This window comes from Monopterus albus, unplaced genomic scaffold, assembly GCF_001952655.1.
Source record: "Monopterus albus unplaced genomic scaffold, M_albus_1.0 scaffold26.1, whole genome shotgun sequence".
Classification (NCBI taxonomy): domain Eukaryota; kingdom Metazoa; phylum Chordata; class Actinopteri; order Synbranchiformes; family Synbranchidae; genus Monopterus; species Monopterus albus.
Genome location: NW_018127906.1, coordinates 2,170,568 through 2,185,913, shown reverse-complemented (window position 1 = coordinate 2,185,913; position 15,346 = coordinate 2,170,568). Strand labels below are relative to the sequence as shown.

Genomic DNA, 15,346 nt, shown 5'->3' with positions numbered 1-15,346 from the left:
TGGTGGTGTCGATAAGTGGGCCATCCAGCCGGGGCGGGCGCAGACTGTCCACAGGAATGGAGAGGCGCTCAGGTGGAGGCGGCGGCGGGGCCAGAGGAGTCTTCAGCTGCGCCTGAGGGAAGAGCTGCTGCCAGTGCTGCAGGTAAGAAGGGTCCACCTTCAGGAAGGCCGAGCCGCTCGGGTCGCCCGGCTTCAGCATGGCTGCCCGACGACTGCTGCAGGGAAACACCAGAGGACGAGGTGTCAGTCACCAGCATCCAAACATACAGTGGAAGACTCAGGTGGACAGGATGTAGACATGTATGGCAAACACACAGGGTCATATCTGCTCAAAGTGTCAGGAGGATAAACCCCAACACAAGCTGCACAACAACAGCGTCAGATTCACCACAAACTCATGTGGGTTTCAGAAAATGTGCAAATCTACAGTAGAGGCCAAGTCCCATTTAACATGTCTTTACTGTTTTAGTTTTGAGATTCAGACACACACATGTCGCACTAATCTCATCATCCCCATCTTAAATAATAATTTCAGACATTAAACGAGACAAGGCCTCACAAAGTAATCAGATTTAAAAGGTGATGTGCATTTAATTTAGTCAGCGGTTTTCTCCCTGATCCTGTACACACACAAGTTTAACATCAACACAGATTGAATAGCTCGGCCACATCACTCACATTAACACATCCCCTGACCTCACACTGGATCTATTTTACCTGTGTCTGGTGTTAAACTGAGCACGATCACAGAGCAGAGCAGCTTTTCACCTGCTTCATCCTGAGTCACAGGTCGTTTGGGTTCAATTTGCATGAAAATGAGATGCAGAAATTCAACCTTTACATTTTCCAGACAGAAGAAACGTTTCTACTTTAGAGCTTCAACTTTAAACTTTAAGTTGATTAAAAGAAATTCTAATGCGTGCATGTAATGTGTATCTGCATTATTTCAGACTAGGTTGCATTTAAAATTAAGCCTTAAATATCAAAAGACACCTTAATTCACAGGTACAGGGCAGTGAAAAGTTTATACAGGAGTCCAAATGAGCACTTCCAAGATTTTAATCATCATAAAATGACATTATGCTGGGAAATGAAACCTCCATGTTTTATAAAATGTATAAAATAAATGTTATATTAAATGTTGGCCTGGCACTGATTCTACATGGCTTGAGCTGTCACTCATAAACCTGCCATTTTAGCCAAAATACAGAAAACGAGACCGACCTAAAATGACATCCGTGGTACCGTTTACCACTTTCAGTCGGAGCTCAGGAGTAAATGTCCGTTTCTGCTGCTCCAGGTGATGCTCGTTGTGGAGCGCTCCACTGTTTCAGCCTGCAGGATTTCGCTGCTGTTTTCAGAGAAAATAGAGATTCCTCCCTGCTGAGGACAAAGTTGAACACCAGCTCTAGTGTTTCTTTATTTCTGGGTGTAATGTTTCGGTTGTGAATTCAGTTTTAACGAACGTTTTCGGTTTTGGTCGGTTCTTTCTGTTCATATCAGCTGGACCATCACCACTGCACTGGCAACAATTAAGAAATAAATCTCAAACTAATTTGCTATTTAAAAAAATAAAATAACAAATACACTATACATTAAAAGGACCAGAAATCCGATATATTTAGTATTTTTTGAGCCTCGTCATGTGGGGCTGTTTACATCCTAAAGTATTTTAATCAACCTGTTTCTTTAGAAACCGAGGGGTAAAATCTCTTTGTGAGAGAAAACGTGGTTCAAAGTTTAAACTCCACGTCCAGTAACACACTCGGTGTACACTGACTGCAGCTCTGCTCCGCTGTCTCGGTCTCGAACTGTAGTTTTAGCGCGGATTTTACGCATGCAAGCGCAAAATACGCTCCAAATAAAAAGGCAATAAATGGGCGCGCACATTTACCTGCACGCTGGATTAGTCTACAACGTAACCCAGACAGTGATGAAAAGTTTCACATAAGAATAAAACAGATGGTCCGGATAAGTCCAGGTCAGATCGGCGCTCCGCCGCGCTGGTTGTGTCCATGCAGAGGCAGTAATGGGCGCGTGGAGACGCGGGGACGCTCCGCCGGATGGTCCCGGAGTTTCCCGGGACCTTGTGTTTTTCTTTTTGTTGTTTGTGTCAAAGTTGTTGCAACGTGGAACAGGCTTGCTGCTGTCAGAGTGTGTGCGGCTCCTCGACGCTGATTTCCGGGCAGCGGTGGAAGGTTTGTCCCTCCTCCAGGCTGCGGAGAACCATCGAGAGGAGTCGGGACAGTTCGCGGCGTCCTGCGCGTCTCCGGAGCCGAAACTACCGAACGGCTGCTGCACAAGCCTCTCTCTCTCTTCCTCTCTCTCCTACTTACTTGCTTTCTCCCCTCCTCTCTCTCTGCCTTATCAGCTATAGTCTCTCTCCCACTCTTCATTTGTCTCCGGCTCTTTCTCTCCACTCTCAGACTTTCACTTCTCCTTTTCCTCCATCTTTAAACCGTCTCTCTCCTCCTGCGTTTCATCTTAGCTCTGGGCTTCTCTGTTTCTTTTTCTCTCCATCTCTCTCTTCTTTTACTCCAGATTCAGCTCTATCCAGTTTAATTCAAATCATCTTTGTTAATACTAAGTTAACACACCATGTCTGAACACAAACATCTTTCCTGTATTCCCTCATAATGACCTATCCCAAAGAATACTGGACTGCCTCTCTGCACTGTAGTGACTTAACCTACATATTCAACATTTACTATGTTTCACTGACTGTTACTCTGACAGTACTGGTGTTGTGTGTAGAAACCACAGTAATAACCTCTGAAATGTTTTCACACCAGTAAATGTCAGTTTTGCACAAACAAGCAAACTACTGAGTTTGTCACCTCCTAAAATGTCTCACTCAGGTCACTGTTCGGTGATCCGACACCTCCATCACAGTTTGAACGTTCAGATAATGAACAGCGTTGTAGTCGAGTCACTAAACCTTGAGTCCCCGTTACCCGAGTCAGAGTCATGAGCTCTACATTAAACTCAATGGACACAGCTCTCACAATTTTAGATTTCAAACTTTCCAACAGTGTATTGCATCTCTACATTGCTCACCAATTTGAAACATAAAAATCATTTATAGAAAGACAGAGCATACGCTTTGATGGAAGTGCACGAGACACAACCTGGTGCCGGTGAATGGTTTTAATATCAATATCTTAGGCCAAATTATTATGGTCTATAACAAAAAAAGAAAGTCACAAGTCCAGCTTTCACACATCGTGAAAATCTGGACTCGAGTCCTACAACACTGGTCCCTGAAGCTAGTGGGTTAGAGATGTGTGGTGGTCATGGTTAAAGGAAACAAAGAGCAGTGTCAAACTCATGCCGCTGGTTCTGGATAAAAAGGCCCATTCATTTCCCCACAGACAGCGTTACACAAGTTGGAGCGCCTCTCTGGCTTGGATCAGCATGAACCTCCCCCGGTTCCAATGCTCCAACTGTGCACAGGAAAAGTTAAGGGAGAAGGCAGCAACTCCAGAAAGTGCACGTCGGCAGCAACCATCACATCTCCAGGCTTAAACTGGAGCTCATATGACCAACTGAGCCGTAAACACGGCTCACTTTTAAGCTCAGCAATACCTGAGGCTTGTGGGTAATGTAGTATTTAGACTGGTCTGCCAAAATGCACAACACATTTTTAACAGCGAGTTTAGAGAAAAACTAAAATGGGGAAACGAGAGAAATATTTCTCACACTCTTCAACCCCACAGGCCCACGCTGACCTTGGACCGAATACACAGATCAGGTGACAGTTTTCAGGTGGTCGGTGTCAGATTAGCCGATCACAGTCATACATTTCTGCTATGACTTTGCTGAGAGATGTACTGTGCCAGGCTACACAGCGGCCGCGGCTCATCTTTAATCAGCCACGTGACGGGCGGCCTGTGAGGGTGCAGTCTCACCTGGCCCCCCTCAGCTTCTACACTGGCAAACAAGAGAAGGAGAACAGTCTGTAGGTCACTGATGATCTGGGACAGTGGGCGGTGCTTTTAACATTAAGTTGTTTTTATGGAACCAGACGTCATCTGACCAGTAAGAACCACCTCTGTGCCTTTTTACACCACAGAGAATGTTCTTCTCATCTGTCTTCAGTCATCTTCTGAAGAACTTCTAACCTGTTAATCCACTGTGTACAACAATAATTACAGTGCTGGTATCATCATTACCGGGTGCAGGTGGTCGTCCTGCTGTCGTCCTCACCATAGTTAAGTGTGTGTATGCAGATAAGACAGATTACAGCCGAGCTCACTGTGCTTCAAGCTCCGGCTTGTTATCCACGACCCCGAGCTTTCCCAGCCGTCTGCTGCGTACACACAGCCAGCCATGTAAAGCATACAGTACGTGTGTGCACATCTGTCATTGTGAGCTGCTGTGGATAAGAACATCTGTGTGTGTGTGTGTGTGTGTGTGTGTGTGTGTGTAGGTTGTTATGACTGGCGTCGCCTTGACAGGCCCCATTTGTCATCCTTGGGACCTCTGGTGGATTGATAACGAACAAAAACACAAACATAAGCGTCTGAAAATGAGCTCTTGTCGGCTTAAACCGACTTTTTCAGCGCACTGGAATGTGGAGCAACAACAGGCCGTCTGATTGGCTGAAGCACAAGCTCAGTGTCGACAGTAGCCAGTGGGGAATCACAGTGTTGCTAGTTTGAATCCCTCCAACAGCTAATGAAGGCTTCAACCAATTTTATAAAGGTGGCTGAAATCATCTGAACACAGAGAACAGAACATTTGATGCATTTACAAAGTCAGTCTCAAAAAGGTGCTTTTCATTATTTGTGTGGACGACAGAGATGGGTTTCGACTAAAGGATGTTAAACAGCATCTCAGCCCACATACAGTCACGTAGCTCATTTTCAGTAATTTCATGGCTCATTTCTGAGGAATTAGTTTGTCATTTCTGAAACAATTGGCAGCAGTTACATCCTGGAATCACAACAACCTTTTACTTCACACAAGATTTAAAGAGATGGACAGTTATGGAAGGTGAAATAATAACATCAAAGATGCTAAAAGACAAATTTTTTTAATTACCTACTGGTTTTCAGCTGTTGAAGACAACCTGAACATGAACTTTTAATCTGAAAACAGGCCACAAACTGGTGGTAGCTGCCAGTTGGTGACTTCTTTGATGACTTTGGAGATTTCTAATGACCTTAGGAAAAATTTCATACAAAGCTCTGTGAGAATAAACTTTCACTGAGAAGGAAAATGTTTAATATTTGTTCAACAAGGTCAGATGTTCAGTGGGGGAAAATGAGACACTGATGTGAAGTAAATGTTTGTCAAACTGATCCGAATGTTAAACTGATATCAAATATGTTTAACACAATCAGGAGAAAAGCTTTCAATTAGTGTTTGTTTATAGGTAACGTGAATGTTGGTTTATCCTACATGTTTCTAACAGATTAACACTCCATAATTTGTTGATGTCAGACCTTTAAAGCTGTCATCTCTGTTTTTATAATAAACTATTCATTTGTGCCACTTATTGCCGTTTCTTTAATTGATGAAAGACAATTATTTATTCATTCTTGTTCACGACACTCTGTTATTTTTCAGCTTCATCATCATCACTGCCAGCCCATAATTACAGTTTGTCTGGGATCCTCTGTTCTCGACAGAAAACATACAGTAAGAAAAGAAAAGGGAGAAAAGCAGAGCAGGAGGAGAATTAGGTGTTTTCATCCATTGATTAATGACTTTCTAAAGCAAAGCACATCGGAGGAGCCGGCCGATCAATAAATTAACTGCCCAAATTCATCATTTTCTACAACAAAAGCTAATTATTTAGACGGGTGCAGGAAAGGAAAAACACAAAATTAACAAGAGTTCATTTAGCAAAGTCATGCGAGAACACTGCAGAGCTGCTGCAGCTCAGAGGAGCCTCACATTTAAACTGGGATTATGATTCATCAGCAGGCTGAAAACGGGACGAGGCTAAACTCGGCTAAATAAAACGGTTTCACAATTTATGAAGAAGATAAAAATCTCAGATTCCTGCTCTGATCGTGGTTTGCCACATCTGGCTTCGACTTAACCGACAAACTCTCACATTCCCAGTGCCTGCTATTCTCCATCCAGCCACCAGATGGCCTCAGACCTTCCCACCAATCCCAGTCACCTGACATTCCTTACCAACCTACTCACCTGTTCCCACTTTCCTCATCCTCCCAGCCAGTATCCGAACCTGTCATTTACGCTGTGCTCATGTCATATCTTTTAAACTACAAGCTGCAGAGTGGGGAACTCACACACATCAGCTTCCAACTCGTAGCTCTTAGTTAGCTTAGATTTGGGGAGTTTCTGGCACAGATGGTGTCTCCCACTTACTGAAAAGAACAAACTGTTGGGGGAGTGGCTGCAAATGCACCACCACTGATGGTTACATCAATATCAAATCCCCCATTAACACTAAAACTAAAATTACAGATCTGTGGCTGTATTCTGCCGCCAGCCACTTAAGAATGGGACACACATGAAAATTTAAACAGCTCACATGTGGATATTTGTGCCAAATTTGAACAAATTCCCTCGAGGCGTTCATGAGACATCGTGTTTAGGACGTGGGATGGACGGACAGATGGACAGACAACCTGAAATGCTGCCTGTTGCTGCTCATTTCATCAGAGCTCTGTAATCAGTTTAACTTGGTACGTAACAAAGTGCTGCAGCATCTCAACGCAACGAACGTAACTAATTTAGGCCATTTCTCTTGTGTTAGCGCTGCAACTAACCACCTTGGAATAATGTGTAAAGGAATATTTTTCAGCTGAGCCAGCTGACTTCCTGTTGGCTCCATGCCCACATGAACAGCATTTAACAAAAACAGCTTTCTAAATCATATTGGGCCCAGTGGCCTGATGGTAAAATAAGGTTGAGGGGGGTCAGTGACACTTGGTAAAAGGTATTTACCGATGAAGAATGATTACAGGACAAAGGCTTTTCAGGCCAGTCTGTGTCACGTGATGAACACGGACACTGTAGTAACAGTTTGGCCACTAGGCCACATTTGCTTCATAGCCCCGTGCTGTTCCCGGAGGCTCGGTTTCCCTTCAGAGTTTTCCAATGGTGCTGATCCAGAACTGTTGCTTTCTGCACTTTCTGCCTCCTGCCTCTGCTCCTGTCACCATAATGTACTTTAGTCGGGTGAACTTCTACCTCATGTATGGACCCAGGTGACGTGGGGCTTTGGGGGGCTCATCAGTTCCATCACAGAGGAAGCGTTAAGTTTGTTCAAACATTCAAAGACATGTTCTCTCTTTATGCCTGGCCTGAGCTGACGTTTTCTGTATGGAGGAGATGGTACCGCATGTTTGACTGCGAGCTGTGTGAAGGGTGATAAACAGCTCTCAGTGCTGCTGATTAGTGAGGTTTGTTGATTTTATTTGTGTCAGCTGAGAAACACAAACACACTAAGTCACTGAGACTCTGATGATACAGTATACCTGTACGTATGAACCTGTCATAGCCTTAAACCAGTGTGTGTGTGTGTGTGGGGGGGTCCAAAGTGAATTTAAGGAGGTTTAGAGTTTGTTTCTACCCGAGGATAAATGAGGCCTTATTGGTTGAAATCCATGAGGGTTTGTTAGCACACAGCTGACGGTAATTCAATTAAAATGTTGACATGTCCCCTGTTCATTTACAGGCTGACACACACACACACACCCCTGTAACCTTGGTATATATAAACATACAGGTTAAAGCTGTGTCACTTTCATTTACATAGCAGCATGTTGTTAAGGTCCTGCTTTGACATTCAATTAAAATGTTTACATTTCTGCTTAATTAATTCAGTGGATGGCGGGAAGAAAAGACGAATGGACGGGCCGCTGTGACAGGAGGCCGATAACAGTGAGTGTGTGTGTGTCTGCCGTGGTAAGGTCACAGCAGGCTGACTATTATAATTCATCTCTGTAGACGTGTATTCATTGGGGACTGATGTTCCCGTTTTCAGCTGGATTTCCTGAGCGGAGGCCGAGCTGAACTGAGGGGGGTTTAATGTAGTAAAGTGTTAAAAGCTGTAATACCGGCTTCATTATCTCCCTTTTTATTGTTCAAAACTAACTGCTGAAGCCGATTATTGATCCACGCATGTTGGAAAATGCATTAGTTTGTCAGTCAGGAAGAAAAAAAAATTCACAGAATCATTTTTTACTGTATTGATCTAGGACAGAAGCTGATTCTTTTAGGTTTTAACACATCATATATATGTGACTTTATAGTGTTAATATTGTATGTACTTTACTATATTTGTACTTCCTTTCTGGGGAGGGACGGGGCTGTAGCTACCACTAACAGCTGGTCCAGCCCTGGGACAGACTCTGTTCTGCTTTTCCTTCCTTCATCACTATTATGTGACAACCACCTCATTTTCACATATTCATGCAGTTATTTAGTTTTTCATTATCCCACATGTCCCACATTGTGACTACAGAGAAGACATAGTGATTGTCTCTGTCTAACGAGCTCGTTGGTCTTCCAGCAGACAGAGGGCGCTAATGTTTATGGCCAAGTGATTTCCTCTTCTCTTCTTTCCTTTTCCTTGTCTCCTCGTCTCCTAGATGTTCCCAATACTTTTTTCTACTGTCCTATCTCCATTTTTTACCTCCCTAAGTTTCTTTCCTCCTCCTCTCCTTGTGTCCTCATTTCCTCTCCCCTCCCAGTTTCTTCATCTCTTCCTTCTCTCATCTCGTCTTGTCTTTGATTCATCTTGTCTACTTGTGTCATTCTCCCTTCTCTCCTCCCCTCATCTCCTCGTTTCCTCTCCTCCTTGCTCTAACCCTCCCTTCATCTCCCCTCCTCAGTGGGTGGGACCATGATCGAGGCTCATCCCACGGGGGGGAGTGGTCCTGTGATGCAACCGGGTTTGGAGAGCGGTTTCCCGGCCAGCCTCCCAGCGGTGACTGGCTGGGACTTCTCCCGATTCGCCGTTCCTCCCAGCAGGGGCCTGTCGCCGCTCTCTCCGGTAAAAGATGGAGCTCCGGCCGAGCCTCCCCACTCTCCTCTTCCTCTCTGCCGCCTGTGTGCACTCGGTGTTCGGCGCGGCATCACGGACGGGACCGAAAGTCACCGAGAAGGTGGGCAATGACATTTGCCGCATTTATTTGCATTAACTCGAACGGCATCTCCTCTCCGTGCGCCATCGGCATCCTCTCATGGCGAACAGCTGTGCGCGCCACCGGAGCGCGACAGGATACAGCATGAGCACGCGCAGACAGGGAAACTGGAAGGCAACGTGTCCGGTCTCAGCTGCGGAAAACACGGAAACACCCTCGTGTCTGCCTCCACATATTTACAGATTGTTCCAGACTCTGTGGGATAGCCCAGACACGCGCGCACAGCTGTACACGTGTCCAGGCGCAGTGCGTGCGCCTGCAGGAACTGACCCTCAGTCCAGCCTGGACGCGCAGTCTGCAGAGCTGAGGGCGTTAGACTGAACAGTTACCGTTTCTGTAAACGTGACCAGACACGTCAGATCACGTTTATACAAACTGCTCTGCTCATTTCATTAACTAATTGAATGTGCACCATTAAATCACAGTGTGCGCTGAAAGTGAGGCTTCATATGTAAATAAATCCACTTTAGACCAGTTATTATTTCAGCACAGGTTTTGCTTTAACAGCTCATGAGAAGCCTGTTCAATAAACGTACTGACCAGCACTGAACCTGGGCAGGATATAATCCAGTATAGGAGTGCTGGTTGGTTTTAGGAGACTGGGCTCAGTGTAATGAAGCGGCCATAGGTGTGGCTGTGTGCACTGGTTCAGTACTTTAAGGCAACAGGAAACACCAAGAATTTGGCCCCGTGATCGTTTCACCTGGCCCTGTTCATAACTTAAAGCTAGACACAGTCTGCAGGTGAGTTGATGTGCACCAACTTTTATAATCTAAAAAATCCAGAGGAGCAGTAGTCGTCATTAAAGTCTGGGGGTGTATTTTCAGTCTGGGTTTGAGGGTGAAGGTTCATTTCTGAGCTTGAAACCAGCAGTCTGAGAGGGCAGTCTTAACTAAACATGTCCTACAGGTTAAAGTTTCAGCTGCATCTCACGGTGATGATCTGAGCACGGAGTTTGCTCCCTTGTCAGGAGAAAAGCCCCAGAAAAAACTCAGAAATCGATCTTGAACTAAGATTATTTTATCAAAGTGCATTAAAGGTGGTCAATGTGGTCGACATGAACACTGCCATTACTGAATCACCTGGATTTTCTGGGGTTCTGTACAAAATCATTTGAGTCTTTTATAAAGCAAAACATTTGGTGGTTTCAGCTTCTCACACATTTGCTTCATTTCTTTGTCACATGATTGTAAACTGAATATCTTTGAGTTTCAGACAAAACAACCTATTTTAAGACCTCACCTTGGAACTGTTTCATGTATTTGCTCTTATTTGTACAGTAAGTATTAATTTGTGCATCAAAATTTAAAATGTGAAGCACATTTTCTTTTGAACGGGAAAAAAACCCGAGTATAAAACCTGTAGTGAGTAACTGGTTGGTATTAGTTACTTTACAGCTTCTGTGTGTGTGTGTGTGTGTGTGTGTGTCCAGGTGTTTTTTGACATCACGGTGGCGGGTCACGAAGTGGGGCGGATCGTCATCGGCCTGTTTGGAGACGTTGTCCCTCTCACTGTCAATAACTTTGTTGCCCTAGCAACCGGAGAGGTAGGGTGATGGTGTGTACAAACACACACAGAAATTCATGCAACAAACATTCACTGACACAAATATTCTGCAGAACGTGATTCATACACTGGATATTGTATATAATATGCACATGATCAGATTTAGTGCATGTGCACGGAGAGAGACAAATCACACACAAGTTCTCGTATGCACGTAGTATATATGTTCAGTTTCACAGCAGGTGGTAGAGTTTGTGTCGCTCTGGATGTTTTATGTAGGAGCAAGTGTTGTCTGGTTTTGATTTGCACATTTAGTTTCTAGTTGCCGTGACCCACTCTCACTCATCGAAAGGTTTATCTGACCTCCCATTTAGAGCTGTTAAATTTCTCTGATCATACATTTGTGGTAGCGTTTCTTGTTTTTAGCCACGCAGACTGTTACAGTAAGTGTTTCTCTGCAGAAAGGTTACGGCTACAAAGGGACAAAGTTTCACAGAGTCATCAAGGATTTTATGATCCAGGGAGGAGACTTCACCACTGGAGACGGAACCGGAGGTGAGAATGAGACTCTCAGTGATGTGCTGGCCTATCTGTTAGATACCTAACACTGCAGGCTTGTACACAGGACTCCAGACGACACCTTGAGACACCTGTTAAAACCACTTCTAGTATAATACACTTCCTTGCTGTGTATTTGGAGGCTCCGTGTTCCAAACATTTGTATCTTCACCAGAATCCTGCATGTCTAAATGTGCACTGCCCTCTACAGCACGTTAAAGTGCAGTAGCACGTTTTCTCGCTAACTTCATGGCGACAGGAAGATAAGCATCAGTCACAGTTGCTGCAGAAATAAAGTTTTGTATGTTTTAGTTTTTTTGTGCCAACTCTGTCTCTCCCTGCAGGTCACAGCATCTACGGAGCAACGTTCGCAGACGAAAACTTCAAACTGAAGCATTTAGGAGCAAGCTGGGTGAGCGCAAACACAAACCTTTTATCTCTACACTTCTGAGTCTAGAGTAATGGTTGTGTTGCACTATTCACAACCCTGTTAAGTGATACTTCTCATAAAACTGAGTTGTATTTACTGAGCTCATTGTGACGAAAGCAGCATGATCCCATCACTCGCTTCAAGCTAAACCTGATCATCTCCTTAAACCTACAATAAGACTTAATGCTCTGGCAGAAGAGTTGATTAGCAGACATCATGTCCTTCCTAGTCCACACTGTAAACTGGTCTTCAGGAGGACAGCAGTCCAGGGGCAAACCCCCATGAACACAGTGCACACAGGTTTCTGTCAGGCAGGATTCTGAACCACAAACTCACTCTGCTTGTCACCAGATCAGTCACGATGGAAGGTTCAGCGAGGAAACAAACATTTGAACTGTGAAATGATGTGTGGACATGATATATAACAATTAGCTGATTAATGGGTTGGCCAATTCATTAGCAACTATTTTGATCATCAACTAATCATTTAAGTCAGTTTTAAACTGCAAATGTTCACTGGTTCCACTTCCTCCCATAGTGGACAGTCAGAAAAAAAATCTGCCGCCATCCTTTGACTGGAAAATTGCAACAGGCAGTTTTCATTGTTTTCTGACTGTAGACAAACCAGTTCATTGATTGTTTGAGAACATTTTGGCAGATTAATCAATAACAAAGATAATTCTTAGTTGCAGCTGTAGTGTGAACTTTGTGTGTTTACCAGGTGAGTATGGCAAATGCTGGTCCAGACACCAACGGATCCCAGTTCTTCATCCTGGCCGCCAAAGCACCATGGCTGGATGGGAAACATGTGGTTTTTGGCAAAGTCCTGGACGGGATGGTACGTGGGCCGTCAGACACTCTTCATGAAGCTGCTGCTTGAAAAAAACAACACGTCCTTGTCACAGTGTGACTTGTGTCTAGATTCTCATTAACACATATGAGAGCTGATGTTAGAATGTTATTGGCCAAATACCACTATCATAGGCGCAGTCTGGCTGCAGGAATAGCCTCAGCTCACTGCTTTAATCTGTGAGGGCGGAGGAGCAAAGTTACTTCAGAAATAAACTATCAAACAGACAAAGCTTACAGTTCATTCAAGAGGACATCCACATGCATCTTCTTAAGGCATTTTGCCAGAGGTGACCTGGCTTCCTGTACAGACTCAGGAGCTCCACCCACTCAGGAAGTAGTTCAGACCAGGAAGAGGAAGGTGGAAGCGGGAGGAGATTTTTCACTGAAGTCCGGCACCCTTTGACAAATATACATACAAATATAAAAACAACAACAACAAACAAATAGAAAACAATTTGAGCATCACAATTCATTATTAGCCTTTGAAAGAGAACAAGGCATCAGAAGCTCATGTTTAACTTTAGTGACAAGGTGCAGCTGAAAGCTCAGCAGTAACGTCCAGTAAGTGGAACTTATGCTAAAAATTGTTTTCAGGTTGTTTTTTTTGTTGGCATTCAACAACTAGCACCCTCATTAGTCTTAGTCATAGATAAACTGAAACCCTTTGGGAGCTGCAGCAGTTGAATGTTTGTAAAATAATCACTGTTGTAACTTTTGTATTGGAATCCAGTCCTGCTTACTGAGTCCTGAAAATGAATTTTGGCCGATACAGTTTGGAGCTGCTCAGCTTCCTGACAAACTAAACCAAGTAAATCCCTGTAAAGTTGAAGCTGGTCTAACATGATCACATGGTCTAAGAACTTGTTTTTTCAGTATGACAAGAATCAAAACCAGGATTTGGTGACAAATAAAACTGATTGGCAGCATCACAATTGATGATGAAATAATAATAATATAGCTTTAATTTAAACCTGTGATGCTGTTGTGAATTATATCCTTACCCTATGTTTGTTAGGTCTTGCTTCTTTAAGGGGTGTGGCTTCGCGGTGATTGACATTGTATGTTCTGAGTAATGGTCGACTCCGTAGTATGGAGACATACGTAGCTTGCATGTGAGGAGTTCCCTTTCTTGAGAAGAAGTTCTTGACAGTAAGTGGGTAGCCTTTGTTAGCGATAGCGTTGCATATTGAACTGTTTATTTCGCCGTGTCACTATGTCAGTTTCCTATTAGTGTTGCAGCGATCTCACACATAGTAATCGGCATTAGCATAGCCACGCCTGGAATTAGCTTTAGTGCATGCTGGCTGAATTTACTGTTACGTAGTACTTATGAATGTGATGCAGTTTGGTACTAAATGTTGGCGAGCTGTTGAACTTATCTACGCCTTATATTCTTTATGTGTTGCAGATGACTGATATGTATGCTCTCAAGAAATAAATAGTAATGGTTAATCTGATGACTCGAGACTCTCTAACTGGAGTACTGTAGTGGTCAAGCCTGTTATTGCAACCACCACCTCACTAAATCTTACAATGGTCCTTCGAGCCGGATGTGCTGACTACTCCAGTTATGTCATCAGACCACCAACCAGCTTCCTTACACCAGACAAACAGACCCTCAAGGAAACACCACACACCTAAATATCTGGAGGATTATCTTCTTGACGAGTGCCACCAGTTTTCCCTCTCCTCCCATCCTGTCATGATGACAGAGGAGCAGACAGGAGCTACAGCTGCAGTGAGCGCAATAAATCAAACACAGGTTAACACCAGCCAAGGTGAGCATTCCAACAAGCAGGATTTAATCTCCTCAGACGCATTAGATATGAGATCATTGAGAAGGTTATTAAAATCTATGCCTGACAAGGATAAAGATGAAGCTGTGGATATGGCTGCTCTTCACAGCAAACTGAAACGGTATGAAACCCGACAACGCCAACGTAGAGAGTTGATGGAGCAGATTGCTTCATTCATAGAGGAAGAAGGAGAAGAGGACAATCAAACCAATGATACTATCATTGGTGCAGCTACGAGGAAATCACCTCAAGTAGAACCTCCCCAATTCCCACCTTTATCAGGAAACTCGACATCATCATCGCTTTCACCTGACGTAGAGTTACAAACCGAGAAACAGAGTGAGAACTATACAACTCTGCAATCTGTAAGTGACCCACATATCGGTGCCAGCACACCTAAAGCAGAGGAGACCCAAGGTAGCAGAGGTTTTTTCCCAATACACCCAGTATGCTCACAATCATTATACTCATCAGCGTTCTCAGGCACCATGCCTCCTGTGCTGCATCAAACTCAGTAGACTTCCATGACAGAATCCGCTCCATTACCAGTTCAGACACAGCACCTCCCACCCGAGGAACATGTTCAACCTCGGATGCGGCCTCAGCTCACACCCCCTACATCAGTTTATCAAGGGCATGACGTACAATATGACAATACAGCATTAACACTTCCCATACGGCATGTTGCTGCACTGATTGTACCAAGCTTAATAGAATATCAACCTACTTACACGCAATCAACAATGTCAGCCCCTCACAATCTGCATAATGGTCCCATCGCAACAATGAACACTCCACCTACTGTTGTTCCCTCTCGACAGTTATGGAGACCACCTGACCGTTCAATACATCAACAGGCACTGCATGCTATTCCTCAGCCAAAAATCCCAGACTTTGTGAATGACAACGAAAGAGAATTTGCTAACCTGAAGTTAGCGCTGGATAATCTGCTGGAGCCTCACATGGAGTTGGATGAGAAGTACAAGTACCACATTTTGCTGGAGCATCTCAAATTGCCTGAGGCACAGATGATTGGCCAGTCTTTCCGACATCACCCTTATCCATACTCAGCAGCC

The 15,346-nt window shown here is 44.1% G+C and overlaps 1 protein-coding gene across 1 annotated transcript in view; it reads right to left on the bottom strand.

Moving 5' to 3' along the window:
* The window catches only part of prdm6 (PR domain containing 6), a 120,044-nt gene that overhangs the window by 76,806 nt on the left and 27,892 nt on the right, over positions 1 to 15,346 (bottom strand). Inside the window, 3 exon segments of the mRNA XM_020595337.1 lie at positions 22 to 215; positions 12,341 to 12,494; positions 12,710 to 12,871. Of these exon segments, the coding sequence (XP_020450993.1) occupies positions 22 to 215; positions 12,341 to 12,393 (247 nt within the window). The 5' untranslated portion in view covers positions 12,394 to 12,494; positions 12,710 to 12,871.